A 16,388-nucleotide genomic window follows, 5' to 3' on the forward strand; every position below is an offset into this window, starting at 1 on the left:
GAAGTTGAGTCACCGACATTTATTAAAATGTTGGCATGAATATTTGAAATCTCCTCTAAACCTTGATAAAATTGAGTATACGTTGAAATGATGACTTTCTAATTGACTGGATCATTCATTGGAAATTTTAGTTTTCATATAATGTTCTTTTTGTTTTTTTGATGAAGTATTAATTCAAAAAAAAATTGAATTTGTTCACAAAGTGAAAGAAGCGATTTACTGAAATTGATTCAGGGGTAACTTTGGAAGAATATAAATGTGCTTATAAATAATGAATTCTTTCCATCAGCAATAAAGTTCTTTTAGAAGAGGGATTTTATCAGAAAATTAGAGGGGTGCCAGCAGTCCAACTCTTTTATTTGGTAGAGTCAGATGGAGCGTTATTGGTGGCTTCACGAAGGGGGGTCGAAATTGGATTTGCGACCAAATACTAAACATGGGGCTGAAGATGAGTGCTTTTATGGAACTAATGAATTTGTTGCTTTGGAGCTTGATATAAGCATTGGTAATTGGACCCATATCAAGAGTTTGGGTACTAGATCGCTCTTTTTGGGTCATAATTCTTCCATGTCTATTGACGCATCGACTAATTTTCATTGTAAATCCAATTGCATATATTTTACTGATGATTTTCCTAAGTCTTATTCGCACATGGATATCATTAACAAACAGACAGGAAGTGGAGGTGGAGGTGGAGGTGTAGATATGAGAATCTATAACATGGAAGATGGAAACATTGAGCGATTCTTTGAAACAAATCCTTGCCATATTCTTAATCCACCTATGTGGGTTGAACATGGTTTTTATTTATAAGGTGAGAGATTTTCTCTCTATGTCTAATATTTATGTATCTGGAGTCCACCATAATTATAAATCTATAATGTCTGATTAATCCGATTGTATGCTATGTAGATTATATAATGTGGATATAGTACCATTATTCAATTGTGCTAGAATTTGGATTCCATGTCCCCTTACCTGTCTAAGTTTGCATATGGAGGGTATTATGAAAGAGTTTCAACCGGTGAATTTCATTTTTTCTATGTGAAAATACATTGGTTCAACCAATTGTATATTTGTAATAGATATTTTGTTAAGATTGTTGGTATATATTAATTTTTACTTATGGATGAATGAAATGTTAGTTATTCCTTTAAAAGAAAGTTTTAAAGTTGTTATATCATGCGTAAATTAAGTAATATAAACCAAGACCCCAATCCTCATATTTTATCACAATAAAATATATGCATACTGCTATTTCGAAAGTACAAGAATAAGAATATTTTGGTTTTAAAAGGAGTACAAATTTTTATCTTGTAATTTTCTTAAATAATAATAATAATAATAACAACAACATCAACAGCAAACAAAGCCGGAACTAAAACCCGATTTTGCCCTTCCAATGGACTGGGATTATTCTCAGCCCTAACTGAACGGTACCGTTCTGGCTCCAGCTTCTTTTCCTCATCAGTCAGTCATCACACACACGACACACCTCGCTCAAACTTAAGAAACCCAAAACCTCACTGAACTTGAGCTCCAAAAGTATCGACACTCAGTCACCGATCCCCAAAGCCAACAAGAGATGGGAACCCTAGGGCGAGCAGTTTACACCGTTGGCTTCTGGATTCGCGAAACCGGTCAGGCCCTTGATCGCCTCGGCTGCCGTCTCCAAGGCAACTACTACTTCCAAGAGCAACGTGAGCTCCTATTTAATCCTAGATCTCTTTTCCTCTTTATTCTAATAATTTTAAAAACCCGTTTCCTCTTACAATTGTAGACTTTATTTTTAGGTTAATTTTCTGAAAATGATTTGGTTTTTTTTTTTTAAGAAATGACGAGCAGATAACGTTTTGCTTGAAGCATTAAGAGTAGAAAATTTATTAATGCTTGTTTTTTAATTTTCCTGGTCGATATGGATTGGTGGATTATGTGTTTGATTAATATAATCTGGCGTTTGATTTTCGTGAACATTGGATGAACTTTTAGCTTACGTTAGGTCAAAATGTGCACAGGTTCAAAACGATGATATGTAGATAGCGTGTAAACATTTGAAAAGAGAGCCGTGTTTGTGCAGATATTGAGTTAGTTGATTTGTGATTATGATAAACAATTGAAGCTATGGCATTGCTAGTAATTCTTTTTTTGATCGCTCCTGGATGTTAGAATTTTTATATGACTATGATGAGAAGATGTGGGAATCATAATTGATGGACTTAATTTTAAACAGAGGACTAAACATCAAGTGTGCTTAATCAGTGAGGTCTAATGGAACATGATGCATCAATTCTTTAAGGAAGAATAGCTGAATGCTAAGGGTTTTCTTACCTTTCTAAAATGTTCCTATTTTGATTTTTGCATTTCATGTTAATGCATGACTTGCTAGTTGTAATTCACAATTAGATTTGCTGCTCTGCTCTATCTTCTTTTTGTCTATCTAACAATCTAATTAATTTATTTTCTTGTTTTAGTGTCTAGGCATCGAACTCTGATGAACATATTTGATAAAGCTCCCGCAGTCGACAAGGATGCATTTGTTGCTCCAAGTGCCTCTATCATTGGTGATGTTCAAGTGGGAAGAGGGTCATCTATTTGGTATGGATGTGTTTTGAGAGGTAAGGTGATTTTATAAGACTTAATGTTTTTAAGATGCATTTAACCTAAAATCTGCTATTGCATTTTCTCTGAATCAAGAATATATTCTTTCATATGTTTTTTTTTAATTGATTGAGAGAATTCAAAAAATGGATTTTTGTTTAAGAATGAAAATACTTGAGGCCTACTGATGCCCGTCCAACTCTTTCTTTCCTTCTCTTTCTCTCTCGGTTATGAAAATACAGTTACTGCAGTTCTGTACTTAAGAAATTGCAATGCTAGGTTTTGACTTCTATGCCAATTGTACTGATGCATTATGATCATAGTGTTGTTTCTGGGAATGCCAGAAATCATATAACTTAATCTCCAAAATTGCTGAGCTGTGATTTTTATAGCCAATTTTTCTCAGCTGGATTTTTATGACTTTCTTGTTCTGTGGTTTAGTTTCTAAGTAGTCTGCTAATTTTCTACACTGCTTCCTTAAAACTCATAAAATGTAAATATGGGAAACCAGCTATGAAAACCTTTGTCAATCTTCCATAAATCGGGTTTATTATTGAGTTACAACCTTATCTTCGAGTCATTTGCAAGCTCCATTCAGTTTGAGCACTTCCCTTTCTTCCATATGTACAGGCATTTTAGATTCTTCTTCATTGCCATTTGGTCCACTCAATAGGAAATTTAGGTTTATTGATGGAAACTCTTTGGGAGGTTATACAGTAGTACCTTAATGAATTAAAACCCCGATTAAATAATATGTTTTGCCCGTCCTGACTTGGCGGCAATCTGCTATATTGTAATTCAATTAATTAATATTCACAAAATTAGCAAATTTTTCTTGGTCTCACTGCTATATTTCTATTAATTTATCAAGGTCCTACTAGTGTTAGTATATTGCTAATAATCTTGTGTATGTTCCTTGTGCATAGGGGATGTGAATAGCATCAGTGTTGGATCAGGAACAAATATACAGGACAACTCCCTTGTGCATGTTGCGAAGTCTAATCTAAGTGGGAAGGTGCTACCGACTACTATTGGGGACAATGTTACTGTAGGTGAGTGGTCTCATATTGGTCATTTACTTTATAAGCGCCAGCTGACGTAGGTCCTTCCATTTTCTGGATTATGATTAGTATTTGAACCGAGCAGGCCATAGTGCTGTTTTACATGGCTGTACTGTTGAGGACGAGGCCTTTGTTGGCATGGGAGCAACACTACTTGATGGTGTTGTTGTTGAGAGACATGGCATGGTTGCTGCTGGATCTCTTGTGAGGCAGAATACCAGGATCCCTTCTGGAGAGGTATATTTGCACACTTTCACTCTCTCTCTCACCCTGGAAAGATACTGAGGTAGTGTTTTTTTTTTTTTATGACAATTTTTGACTGTCCATCTATCATTCACGTCAAAATGATTAAATTTAGCTTTCAACCATTTTATTTTCATTTTCTTTTTCATATTTCTTGGTGTTATGTACAATGTTCTCAAGATAGTTTAGGCAGATTCTCCTTGTTGTGGAAAAACTTCATGCTTTTTGAAGTACGCATGGAGTAATTAGGATCTGAGATCTATCAAAGATTAGAACGAAGTCATTGAAACAAGTGGAGGTTGAACCTGTTGCTGTTAGTTATTTGCATAGTGGGTGAAGTTGGAAATAAATCAAATTGTAATTATGATAGGCATGAGATCTTGATTAGTGGATTAGATGGGATGCTGCTGCTGAGTTCCTGCTCATGTGAAATGATCCTGACTCCTTACCAATACCTGAAGTTCAAACAAGGTGAAGCAAGGGATTTCGTAACTGTGTTTTCTTTTAGAAAAAATTGGCAAAATGTTAAAATGTCATATAGTTACTTCTTTTTCAGAGCTCAAATGAGTTCATCATGTATAATTCAGTAGGGTAGCATCTAGTTGATTAATTCTTGTTAAAAAAGTGAGTTTTTTCAATCTTTTCTGGGCAAGTAGAAGTCCTATAAATTCTCTCTCCCAGGTGGGTGAATTTCAGATTGGAGTTGAGATTCTCAACCGTTCCTTGATTGTTGCTTTTCCCGATAGTATAACTTGGAACAGGAATCCTTTGCCTGTCTTATTTGTAATCTCTCTGTCACAGGTATGGGGAGGCAATCCAGCAAAGTTCCTGAGAAAGCTCACTGATGAAGAAATAGCCTTTATTTCCCAGTCAGCCACCAATTATTCCAACTTGGCACAAGTTCATGCAGCTGAGAATGCGAAGTCCTTCGATGAGATTGAATTTGAGAAAGTTCTTCGCAAGAAGTTTGCACGTCGGGATGAGGAATACGACTCAATGCTCGGTGTTGTTCGTGAAACTCCTCAAGAAATTATTGTTCCTGATAGCATCAAAGATCCAAAGTCGTTGCAGAAATAATATTTTTCCTAGGTAGTTTTTTCTGAGTTGGAATCTGGAGATTTGAAATCAAGGAATATTTGTTGTTACGTGCAAATACATGAAGAAGGGGGTCATCCTTGTTCCCAATAATACCAGACATGTAGAATAGATTCGTGGATCCTTTTTAGCTTTCAGTTCCGCCCTTCTTGTGACTGTTTAAGAACTCTATTTTCTTCTCTGCCCGAAACTAATGCCACCAGCATCATGTATGTTGGTGTTTTCTCATCCATGAATTTAAGATTCTGGATTTTGTTCAAGCCACCTTCCTTTGAGTTTCAGGACATTACTGGGCATGACTTGAATCAGAATTTTCTGGGGACCTTGCATATGAAGACGAAACTTGGATTCTTTTCTTGATGTTTTATACTCTGTTGCTTCTTGCCGGGTGCTTCACACTACCGTCGAAGTTGAATCTCCTTGCATGTTCTTTGCATAATTTAAAAAGAAAAAAATTTGCAGGCGCTGTAATTGTTGAATGGTGAACGTAAGCGCAATTATGCCAACCTATTGGAACCTAACCCACGTGCCAAATCCTCAATCAGAACCCTAGGCAAGTTTTAATAAACAGAGCTACTCGTCTTTTAAAAATGGTGCCACATTGTCAGATCTATTTTGCAACTTTATTTGTAGGCTGAGTCGGAATCTACAGAAGCCAAAGATGCATTTATCCGTGATTTCAGCTGCTGACTTTGCCTTATGGTTGAAACGACAAGAAGGGTCACCTCTCTCTAATCATGTTTGTTATATCCCCATATATTCGTTATGTTGTACTCTTGTTTTTATGTACTTCTCAATTGGTTTCCATTGCTGTTTCATCCCTTGTTTGTTTCCCTCTCTCAACCAACTTTTTATTAAAAAGATAACGTTATTCTAATTAATGAGCAAAAGCTGAGGAGATAGATACATTTGGCTTAAAGCAAATCAAAGGTTGCAATTTGCAAGCACTCAAGAGCAGAGGATTTGTCCGGGAATTTTAAATGAAGAATAGATAATGGAACAAGAAAAAGTTATTCACTGCTTTTGAAAAGAATCATGGATATAAGTGTTCGGTTGTGGAATTCATAATTCGTTGGTATATTTTTAAAGCTTCTAGTGGAAGCATACGGCCACGATTGGAGCTACTTGTTTGTGCTATATATCTAGCTAAATCAAAGGTAGGGCCAAGTACGTGAACCATTTTTCTGAAGCATTCTGTTCACATTCACGCCAGAAAACGATGCTAATTAAACTTATGGATACTTATTAGATAGAAATTGCAGTCAATTTTGGAAAGCACTGGCTTTAAATTGTAAAATCTGATCATTTTTATTTAATGAAGTAGTGGCTATGTCTCCAAAATGGGTAATTCATTATGTAATGTTCAGCTTTTTTCTTTTTTTAAAGAATACATCGCATTCTTTGGATCATTCGAGTAGCTTTGAGGGTTGGAAATTTCAGAACAGTAAACAATAGTGTGGTTTCTGATACAACTACAATCGATTCCGATAACGCAATAATCGAACAATTTGAAAATTTCAAGATATAGCCATAAAATCATTTTTTTTTTTTTTGGGAATTTGGGGTAAACAGTAAAAATAAATAAAAATTTGGAAAAGTCCGCTCTTGTTACGGTGCAGCTGGTGTGCTGAAGTCTATAAATACAAAGTAAAGAGAGGGCAAGCAGGGGGCAACTTGCGCTTAATTTGTTTGTTTAAAAATAAACAAATAAAAAAACAGAGAACTTTTGCCACTGCAGGGCAACAGATGGGAGCAGAACATTTGATCATCAACCGGGAAGCTTCTCAGGCTGCTCTAATTCTCGGACTTCAACCTGCCGCCCTCATTGATCACGTGGCACGTGTCGATTGGTCCCTGCTTGATCAAATTCCCGGTGAACGCGGTGGCTCCATTCCCGTAATCCTCAAATTTAACGATTTTTGTTTTGTTTTGTTTTTTGTTTTCACACGCAATTCTTCGTGGCTAGAAAGGAAAAATCCAAATTAAAAATGTTGTGTAGGTTGCAATTGACGAGCTCGAGCATATATTGAGTGAAGTGAAAACCCACATTCTGGATGAGCCTTCTCCTATAAAGACCATAGCTGGAGGTAGTGTCACCAATACTATTCGAGGGCTTAGCGTAGGCTTTGGGGTTTCTTGTGGGCTGATTGGGGCGTATGGAGACGATCAACAAGGCCAATTATTTGTTAGTAACATGAAGTTCAGTGGAGTCGATGTTTCTAGATTAAGAATGAAGAGGGGACCAACTGGCCAGGTGATTACTTATGATTCTTTATTTGAATGGTTATTCTTTGATCTATACTGTCTGTGGCTAAGTGCCAAAATTTCATCAGTAAAATGCTATGCCCGCAGTGTGTTTGCCTAGTTGATGCTTCTGGCAATCGGACCATGCGGCCCTGCCTCTCAAATGCCGTCAAGATTCAGGTGCTTGTGTTATACTTGCATTCCTTTGATTTTTGACCGCATTTGGCTTTTAGCCTTTGCCCTTATGGTGTGAATTTCTTGTGTTTTAGGCAGATGAACTAATCGCAGAGGACGTTAAAGGCTCTAAGGTTATGCATCTTGCACTATATTCAAAAAAATTGTTGTTTAATCTTTGCTCGTGGTAGTCTTTCTTCTTTTTCATTTTACAGTATTATTATTACTTTTTTCTCTTTTTTCCCTTAAGTTGGAAAAAGCTGTAATTTGTATCAAACTCACTACAGATTGTCGTGTATGACACTCTCTTTGATGTAAATTTAGAAATTATGATTGGTTTACAACACAATATCATTCAAACCGTCAACTTCCTCAGTCTTGTCACCTGTCAGAGTTTTGTAGCTTTCTAAAGACTGATGCATTATGGATGTGGTTACTGATACATTGTGGATGTGGTTACTAATGTATCTTTCGTTACAGTGGTTGGTTCTAAGATTTGGGATGTTCAATTTTGAAGTTATTCAAGCAGCTATTCGGATTGCCAAACAAGAGGGTCTTTCTGTTTCCATGGATTTAGCAAGTTTTGAGGTATATCTTTTCAAACCGTTTCATTTTCTTGTTGTTTGATGCAACGGAGTGTGTGTTTAACGTGTGCAGTGGTCTTTTATGTTACTGAAACAATGATGTTTAGAGTTTCTACCATTGATTATGTGAAAGTAGAGCTGTAGACTTGTGCATTGATGCGTAAGCAGAGTGGAAGTGTATCATTTCTAATTGGCACTTGTTTGTTAATGCATCAATTTTTCAGGTGTGATTGTGTTATCTTATATAGTCTTTACCTTTGGCCAGATGGTTCGGAATTTTAGAACTCCTCTTCTACAGTTATTGGAGTCGGGGGATGTGGATCTCTGCTTTGCCAATGAGGACGAAGCAGCAGAGTTAGTGAGGTAACTGTAATTTGGTTGTAAATCATAAGCTAAACTTGTCAAAACAATAATTGGAGACAATACAATTGAGTTGTGAAGATTTTCACTTTTATTTTTCAACATTTGGAGCAGTTTCTAGTTGCTGGCATTTATTTCTCTTTCAATATTTGTAGAGGTGAAGAAAATGCAGATCCAGAGGCTGCACTTGAATTCCTGGCCAAACGCTGCCAATGGGCCGTGGTTACATTAGGTCCTAATGGATGCATTGCAAAGCATGGAAAAGAGGTTGGTTAGATATATCCTTGTTTGTGTCTTTCCTTCTGGTGGCATATTATCTGATTCGTCATCCCACTTGCTGTAATACCTACTACCTTGATTTACTCTTAAGTTTTAAGCTGGACATGTGGAACCAGAAGAATGTTTACTCTCTTATAGTTTCCTTCTATTGCCCATCGTCTTAAATGTCTTTACTGTTTCAGATTGTCAAAGTACCAGCCATAGGAGAGGCAAAGGCAATTGATGCGACTGGTGCTGGGGACTTATTTGCAAGTGGGTTTTTGTATGGATTAGTGAAGGGATTATCTCTGGAAGAATGTTGCAAAGTAGGTTCATGCAGTGGGGGGTCTGTTATTCGATCACTTGGGGGTGAGGTCACCCCAGAGAATTGGCAGTGGATGCGTAAGCAGATGCAGATCAGGGGTCTGCCTATTCCTGATACCCGTACCTGATATTTGTTGAGGCGATTGTTTTTTCATCTATCGCAATTATTTTTCTCATTGCAACAAAGGGTAGCTGTGGTTGCATTTTAGGGCTGTTTCGACTTGCATTCTGAAGTGGCTGGAACCTCCACCTCCACGGAAGGAAAAAGGAAAAACAAATTAATATTGTCGAGCCGCTAAATTTATTTCAAAGAAATGTCGTGTCTTTTTAGATTTGAGACCACTGGTGGATTTATCCACATTGACGCAACAAAAACGGATAGCCCATGCAAAAGTGTATCTTTGTCTTAATTGCAGGACATTATTTGAGTAAATTACTCTCTTCAAAATTCAAACAGAGAGTGATATTGCTTAGTGCTTACACTTCACAAACTCTTAATGGGCAAGTCCCAAAGCTTTAAAATGAAAGCAATTGTGGTAGGATGATTTTAACCATGCTACTACCCCATTTTCCTTGTACTAAATAAGAACCCAGAAGATTTTCAACTTCAGTTTGCGAACATGACAGCTGCTAAGTTACATTATCTGCGACTCCTAACACAAAATCAGTCTCCAATAAGCCCATAATTGCTTGATGGAGCAGGCTAAGTTACAGAATCTGTAACTTACAGATTTTGCTTAATCAGCTACCAGACAAAAGCATTTGCCCCTTTTTCTATCCATAAGCAGGACACCTGTGGTGCATGCATTAGGTGCTGTATGTTACAGAATCTGTAACACAGTAAGCTCCTTGTTTGATAATCAAGTCATAAAAAAAATAATTAATTTTGAGTTGTTTCCCATGATCCTTGATTGTTTGATAACCGAAATTGAGTCGTACAAAAACAATACTAATTACTAATTTTGAATTGATGTATTTTTTTTTTTTTTGGGATAAAATGATGCATGCTAATCTTCATCTAGTTTCTCATGATGACATGCAAAATTCAATAGCAACCTTTGGCACGTAAATCGTTCATATCAGTCTATGCCAGTTAGCTATGTGTACAGAAGTGAAACAAACACCAAATGTAGCAGAAATAGAACTAAATAACACAAGACAAAATGTCATTTTCGGGTTCGCTCACTGTATCTAAAGTGTTAAAGCAAGATGTTTGGAGTTTAGGAAAGGATACTATTAAAATGTTTGTACTGATAAGGCAAGATAATTTGCACCATAAGCGGAAAAATAAATTGTCCAACAGAATGATTTCCCGAAGTGCAACCCATATTCCATGGAACCCATCAAACACATGCTTAAACTCCTCATCTAAAGACGAAGACGAAGAAGCTGACTTCTGGTCCTTGCATCCTCAAATGTCCATTGGAGCTACACCCTCGTCTGCTGGAGCACCCTGTTCTGAAGCTGCGCCTCCTTCTGCAGCACTGCCTCCTTCTGCAGCACTATCTGGTGCAGCAGCAGGACCCTCTTCAGTGCCAGCAATCTCAAATGAATCAATTAACTTTTGTACGGTTTCTTGATCTAAAATATGAAATGGCTCCCCAGCTCCTACCACAGCAACTGTGCAAATAGAACTCTTTAGTGTTTCTCCTTGTAAGGTTTCCCTTATTGCCATGAGAGCGTCCTTGATCAGATCTTCTCTTGTAGATTCTGAAAAGTTCTCAAACCTGCGTTCCAAGTATGTCTTTGCAGCTTGAGATCGGGACCCAATGGCAAATGCTTGATACTCAAAATAGTTCCCACTTGGGCAGTTATAATAAAGGTGGGCTCCTTTTTCATCCAAGCCAGCAACCAGCAGGCCAACACCATATGGCCGTTTCCATGAGCGCTGGGTACAGACCTGTCACCCAAATATGTATTACATATAACGATAGATGAAAATTCACAGATGTTAAGTAGCTTTTCCCTTCTAGCTCTCGTTTGTTGTAATGTTTGAAAAGTCTCAAACAAGATTGGAATGTATTAAGCAACCAAGCACATACTAAATAACAGAGTTGCTTCACACAAGCAACAAAACATGGTATCATTAAGAGTTAAGACTAAACAAAAAATGCCAACTAATTTAACCTTACCATTACTTTAAAGCAATCCACTCATCATTTTATGACTTTCATTGAGACATCTAAAAGCTGAATAACAAAATTTTCAGCAACTGATTCAAATATTTAAATTTTCTACAGAATTTGAAATTATACACAGACAATTAACATTTTGAGAATGAGGCAAGGCACGCAATTATGCTGAATTAACAGCGTGGCTTTGCAGTGCAATCAAGGACAATATAAAATATGTGTGTGTACAGAGACAGGAAGGTAGGGGTTTCAACTTGATACAGTTACATGCTAATATTTGAAAAACATGCACATATAAGGCAATAAACAGAAAATTGTAAGTGGAAAAACCGGAAAAATAAGGATTAATGTGTAACAACCAAACAAAACTAGATAATAATTAAACCACGATCACATACTCCATACAAAACAAAACTAACATGAACTGCCAATTATAGGTGAATACAAAAAGAAAGGAGAAAGAAGAAAGAGAGATAGATAGATAGATAGATAGATAGAGAGAGACAGAGAGAGAGAGAGAATCCACAGAGGGTGGCATTAATAAGGCTCACTTAGTTACTGCCTGCTATGATACAGTGTCATCATCAAACAACCAAGACCAATAACCAGAATAGTGAGAGGAGAGAGATGTCAATCATGAAATAAACAACATAGAATATTTTTAAAATCCACATGGACTGGTGTTAACAAAACTCATCTACTACCAGCATTCATGATACAGTTTCATAATTCAACATAACTAAGTCCAATAACCAGAACTGTGAGAGAAGAGGGCCGCCAATTATGAAATAAACAACATGGAGAAATATATTTAAAATCCACAGAGAGTGGACTATCAAAGCTCAGTTACCAACTGCATCCATGATACAGTTTTCATTATTCAACGTATCTATGTCCAATTACCTGACTGGCACGCGTGATGGGATCTTTCCTCCAACCCCAATTAAAAATTTCATTAACCAATAAAATTTAACAAAACATCTACTAGACTAAATTTATCCTGTGCATGCTTATTCGGAGAAACTAAAAACCTACGAAGTAATTCACGACTTCAATTTACAAAACATTCTAAACTAATACGAAAAGATGGTAAAGCTCCAGAGCACAACTCAATTATAGTAACAAACTTTAATTTCTATACCAAATCTTTCCTAATAACTCAACTGGGATTATGAAGTTAAAGTTCTAAGAGGTCTATCTCAATTATCTCAACCTCGACAAGATTCAAATATTAATGGGTTCTGCAATCTACAAAGTGATTTTATCCAAAGCAACTCCTTAAAGACATTGGCAAGTTGTCCATGGACCACAAATGAAATATTTATGGTTAAGCCTGTCCTATGCAAGGTCAATCACAAGCACATGACTACACTCTCCTCTAAACCTCCGTTTACAACAATGGTTATGAACTTGATTTATTATTGCCAATCATTAACAAAATCTGGTGAACATCACAACTCACAAAGAATGACAAGCAAAACAATTGCAGAAACCTTGGCTCCAACGAATTGGTGACATCACAAATAGAATGCCTGAATTCCAGTGACAGACAATGTGCTTGACATAGATGAAGAAACATGAACACAAGCAATAGCTATAGCTGCATCTATTAGAAAAATAAATCCTTCAAATAAAAAATTTGCAGCCGATAATTATTTTCTGTTTAACATACGTTGCAATTACTTCAGCCAAATAAAATAAAAAATGTCGAATTAAATCAATTAACCTGAACAGTCACCTTCCAAAAATCCAGAAAGTTAACTCACAAATTGGAAAATCCTAAACTGGACACCTAATTTCTTCGACAGACACAATTTTAAACTAAATTCACTTAACGAACTCAGTTCAAGTAGAAAAAAAAAATTACATTAACTGAAACAAAGTATGGTTTTGAAAGTGACGGACCTGAGCCTTGTCAGCGAGCTGGACAACAAGGCGGCCGACAGGAAGCGGCGACTCGTAAGTGTAACTGTAGTTAATACACTCGGATCGCATGTACCGAGACAGAACACGGCCGTCGGCGGTGAGACCGGCGATAGCGACGCCGATGTGGTCGTCGACCTTGAAGATCTTCTTCTGGTGAGACGAGAGCTCGGAGTTGGCCTTGTTAACGCAGCCCAAGACCACGTGAGTCTTAGATCGGAGCCCAATTGCGGCGGAGCCTTGCTTGACGGCCTCCATCGCGTACTCCACTTGAAATAATCGGCCCGCGGGGCTCCATGTTGTCACGTCGGTGTCGTATTGGTTCCTAAACATTTTTAGGGTTTAATCTTTCGTGCCGTATTAATTTCGCGATGAAACAAACGCTGCAAGTAAATCTACTGCAACCAAAAGCCGTCTTAATAATAATAATAATAGTAGAAAGTGTTTTCTTTTTCTTCAAGCCAAGGAGGGGGGTTTTGGAAGTGTGATCACTTACTTCAGGCGTGGAGTGATTGGGCGCAACCGGTTGTACGTTATTTCTAAAGCACTGAATAAATAGTGGTCAATCGATCCGCTTCAAGACTTCTAAACATGAAATTGGGCTTTTGGATTCCAGATATGGGCCTTAATTTGACTCCCAGAAGTGATGGGCCTTTAGGTCATTGAATCTAACCCCGACGTTTATAAGTTTTTTTATTACTTAATGGGCGATGCTGGGATTGAATAGCTCTGCCTCTCGAGCCTCTATTCAAACAATTATCCTTCCCGTTTAGAAAAAAGCATATAAGTTTTGTATCTAAAATTAGCGGCTTCGATCAAATCAATTTAGGCCATATATTATGATGAATCGTACTCCCTTTGAGATCAATAGCATTCATTTCCAAGATAGGATGGGATATGTCCTTGCTAGTAGTGCTTTATAATTTGGTTTTCAATCCGAATCTTACTCTTTTTGGTTAAGGTTTTTATGTCGTCCTCTGATATTATGTGAATAGTATTAAAGTCGTGCATCAAATACTAGACATATAGCGGCACATGTTGCTGCTCCTCTATTTATGAAAAAAACAGTGATGACGATGTTGATTACGTCAATCTCAATGCATTTGCCTTCGTGGTTTGGTTTGGCCGTTTGGGGCAGATCATCATCCTTTATTTCGCTTTCCTTTTACGGGCTACGTGAAAAAATTTGTAGCAGATGGTCTGTTCCGAAAGCTACAACAGGAATTTTAGATGAAAGTCAGCTGGCTTCAAAGGGTAAGCTGTGAAAGCTTCATCGGAAGGTTAAGGCTGCTGAGTGGGCTGCGTTGGTAGTCACTAAGAAAAAAGTGAGTCTTCTAAAGAAGTGAGAAAAGGAAAAAGAAAAGGTCGTGCAAAAGGACAAGTATAAATTAGCCCATCTGCTTTTATGCTTGCTTTGGAGAGTATTATTAGATCAGATTCACCAGTCATTAGATTAGATCAAAAGAGCTCTGATTGCTTTGCACACAAAAAAAAAAAAAAGCTAGTCTTCTTAGATCAAATCTGCTTTATTAGATTCACGAGTAGTTTAATTTCCAACGGACACTTGATATATTTTGCAGTTAAAAGTTTTCCTGTTCCATATTATTTACCAAGCTTTCTATAAAGGTTGATCTCACACCAAAGCTGGAAAGCTAAAGGCCATGAAATTAAAACCGAAAAAGATCGTCAGTAGGCAACTTAATATTTTGTGAGTACTTATAGAGAAATATAACATTTAGCATATGTATAATCGGGCTCATTTTTTTAATTTAATTTTTCAATAATTAAGTTTTTTTTTTTTTTTTTTTGTGACAAGAATAATTAAGTTTGTTAGTAGAATAATATATAGCTAGGGAAGCCGGGAAAGACGTGCAGCTATAATTTTGTGGGACCTAATCAAAGGAGAATCTAAAGGAGGGGAACGTTGTGTCCCTCAAATAAAAGTTTTCTCCAATAAAAAAATAATTGAGACAAAGACACTAATGATCACGACAAAGAGTAAAAGCCATGCATAATTCCTTACTTTTACTTAATAATCAACCACGAAGGCCCCTCCAGCTCCAAATCCTTGGCTTTAGACAATCCCTAGCTAGAATCATCAAAAAAAAAAGGAAACGAGAGAAATATAATATATTCTTTTTGAACTTTGTCAAATGACAGCTTCAAACTTCACCCAACTGGAACCAGTTATAATCTAATTCGGAAATCATTACAAGTAAGATATCTGATGGTACTGCTGCTGCCGAGTGCTTCAAAGTCCTTTCCATCAAACTAGCACGATATCACAAATCCAATTCATTCATGTATGTATAATATAATCATGTAAGGCCCACACAGGCATAGCTTATAGAAAGAAGACTGAAATTGACCAAGTTCAACTACTTGTCCACCCACGGCGGGTCCCTAATATTTTTCTTAGTTGAGCATTTCTCCCTAATAAGTCCATTTATTAGGAGCTGCAAGTTAGGGGTCTGTTTCATATTAATAATAAACTAACTGTGTCTTTCCTTAAAACAAAATTTTTACGTACTCCAAATGTTACCGTCTCATTTCAGAAAAGGGTAGTGTCGCTTCACCCCTTCACGTGTGGCGTATCGTAGCAACTAGCAACGGCACTAAGCCCACAGCTGTAACTTTGAAACGCTGACTCACCAATTACAACCATCCGTACTTCCTACACGATGCCGCGAACTGCCTAAACTACCCCTGGAAGGCAGCCGCGTCGGCATCGCTGATTGGTGACAGCTTGGGTATGGAAAAACATACAGCGAAACGACAGCAGAGAAGCCGATTTTTTTTTTTTGCCCGTTCGATAAAGGCGATGGCCAAAGCCAAAGCTCATATCTCACGGTCACCGGCTTCGCCGGTCACTCATCGGCAGATCCGTTTAACAGCTAGCGTCAAATCGCTGATTCACCCTTTTTACTACCGTACTCTGGAACACTACTCATATAAAAACAAAATAAAAATTATTATTTTTTGGTTTTGTATCTCCAATTTCTCCTCTCTCAGTTTCTCAGACTTTTCTTCTTCTCTCCTCCGTGTCCTTGACTCCTGCAAAGGAAAGGAAAGGACAGAAAAGAAAGAACACATTTGAAGAGAAGAAAGAGAATATAACCCAAAAAAAAAAAAAAAACTTAATATGGAATACCAGAAAGTCTCCTCTGCTTCGTTCTCTAAGAAGCTCACGAAGAGGCATAGCCACAGCTTCAGTGGAACGAGTATTTACGACGGCGTTTTCAGTGGTCCAATGAAGGTTGCCTCTTATATAGAGGAAGACTACGGTGAGATATTTGGTGGCTCACGTAGTTCTTCGATTCCGGTCCTTGATGTTCCTGAGCTGAATGAGAGAAAGATTACGGTTGATGTTAAAAGCTCCAAGCTTGATTACT

At 37.3% G+C, this 16,388-nt stretch overlaps 4 protein-coding genes across 4 annotated transcripts in view; 3 read left to right on the forward strand and 1 right to left on the reverse strand.

Moving 5' to 3' along the window:
* The first annotated feature begins 1,339 nt into the window (after positions 1 to 1,339).
* Positions 1,340 to 5,090, forward strand: LOC18041767 (gamma carbonic anhydrase 1, mitochondrial). The gene is made up of 5 exons (XM_006434958.2): positions 1,340 to 1,700; positions 2,472 to 2,615; positions 3,525 to 3,650; positions 3,745 to 3,896; positions 4,704 to 5,090. Exons 1-5 carry the CDS (start codon positions 1,586 to 1,588, stop codon positions 4,977 to 4,979), a joined length of 813 nt encoding a protein of 270 aa, XP_006435021.1. The 5' UTR covers positions 1,340 to 1,585; the 3' UTR covers positions 4,980 to 5,090.
* Positions 5,091 to 6,621: 1,531 nt separating this feature from the next.
* On the forward strand, positions 6,622 to 9,532 carry LOC18040651 (uncharacterized sugar kinase slr0537). Its single transcript, XM_024182910.1, has 8 exons — positions 6,622 to 6,893; positions 6,997 to 7,251; positions 7,350 to 7,421; positions 7,511 to 7,549; positions 7,896 to 8,003; positions 8,265 to 8,362; positions 8,515 to 8,626; positions 8,821 to 9,532. Exons 1-8 carry the CDS (start codon positions 6,744 to 6,746, stop codon positions 9,067 to 9,069), a joined length of 1,083 nt encoding a protein of 360 aa, XP_024038678.1. The 5' UTR covers positions 6,622 to 6,743; the 3' UTR covers positions 9,070 to 9,532.
* A 453-nt stretch (positions 9,533 to 9,985) lies between these two features.
* On the reverse strand, positions 9,986 to 13,534 carry LOC18040652 (proteasome subunit alpha type-1-B). The gene is made up of 2 exons (XM_006434963.2): positions 12,979 to 13,534; positions 9,986 to 10,841 (listed from the first exon to the last, which is right to left on the reverse strand). Exons 1-2 carry the CDS (start codon positions 13,327 to 13,329, stop codon positions 10,353 to 10,355), a joined length of 840 nt encoding a protein of 279 aa, XP_006435026.1. The 5' UTR covers positions 13,330 to 13,534; the 3' UTR covers positions 9,986 to 10,352.
* Positions 13,535 to 15,964: 2,430 nt separating this feature from the next.
* The window catches only part of LOC18042940 (auxilin-like protein 1), a 5,737-nt gene continuing 5,313 nt past the window's right edge, over positions 15,965 to 16,388 (forward strand). The window contains exon 1 of the mRNA XM_024184842.1: positions 15,965 to 16,388. This exon is cut by the window's right edge and continues 3 nt beyond it. Coding sequence (XP_024040610.1) covers positions 16,139 to 16,388 — 250 coding nt within the window. The 5' untranslated portion in view covers positions 15,965 to 16,138.

The sequence above is a fragment of the Citrus clementina genome, unplaced genomic scaffold (genome assembly GCF_000493195.1).
Source record: "Citrus clementina cultivar Clemenules unplaced genomic scaffold, Citrus_clementina_v1.0 scaffold_5, whole genome shotgun sequence".
Classification (NCBI taxonomy): domain Eukaryota; kingdom Viridiplantae; phylum Streptophyta; class Magnoliopsida; order Sapindales; family Rutaceae; genus Citrus; species Citrus x clementina.

Coding starts and splice junctions, on each gene's coding strand:
- LOC18041767 (XM_006434958.2), top strand. CDS start 1,586: ATGGGAACCCTAGGGCGAGCAGTTTACACCGTTGGCTTCTGGATTCGC. Junction 2,616..3,524: donor GTATGGATGTGTTTTGAGAG/GTAAGGTGATTT, acceptor CCTTGTGCATAG/GGGATGTGAATAGCATCAGT. Junction 3,651..3,744: donor TGGGGACAATGTTACTGTAG/GTGAGTGGTCTC, acceptor TGAACCGAGCAG/GCCATAGTGCTGTTTTACAT.
- LOC18040651 (XM_024182910.1), top strand. CDS start 6,744: ATGGGAGCAGAACATTTGATCATCAACCGGGAAGCTTCTCAGGCTGCT. Junction 6,894..6,996: donor AACGCGGTGGCTCCATTCCC/GTAATCCTCAAA, acceptor AATGTTGTGTAG/GTTGCAATTGACGAGCTCGA. Junction 7,422..7,510: donor CAAATGCCGTCAAGATTCAG/GTGCTTGTGTTA, acceptor CTTGTGTTTTAG/GCAGATGAACTAATCGCAGA.
- LOC18040652 (XM_006434963.2), bottom strand. CDS start 13,329: ATGTTTAGGAACCAATACGACACCGACGTGACAACATGGAGCCCCGCG. Junction 10,842..12,978: donor AGCTCGCTGACAAGGCTCAG/GTCCGTCACTTT, acceptor TTTGGGTGACAG/GTCTGTACCCAGCGCTCATG.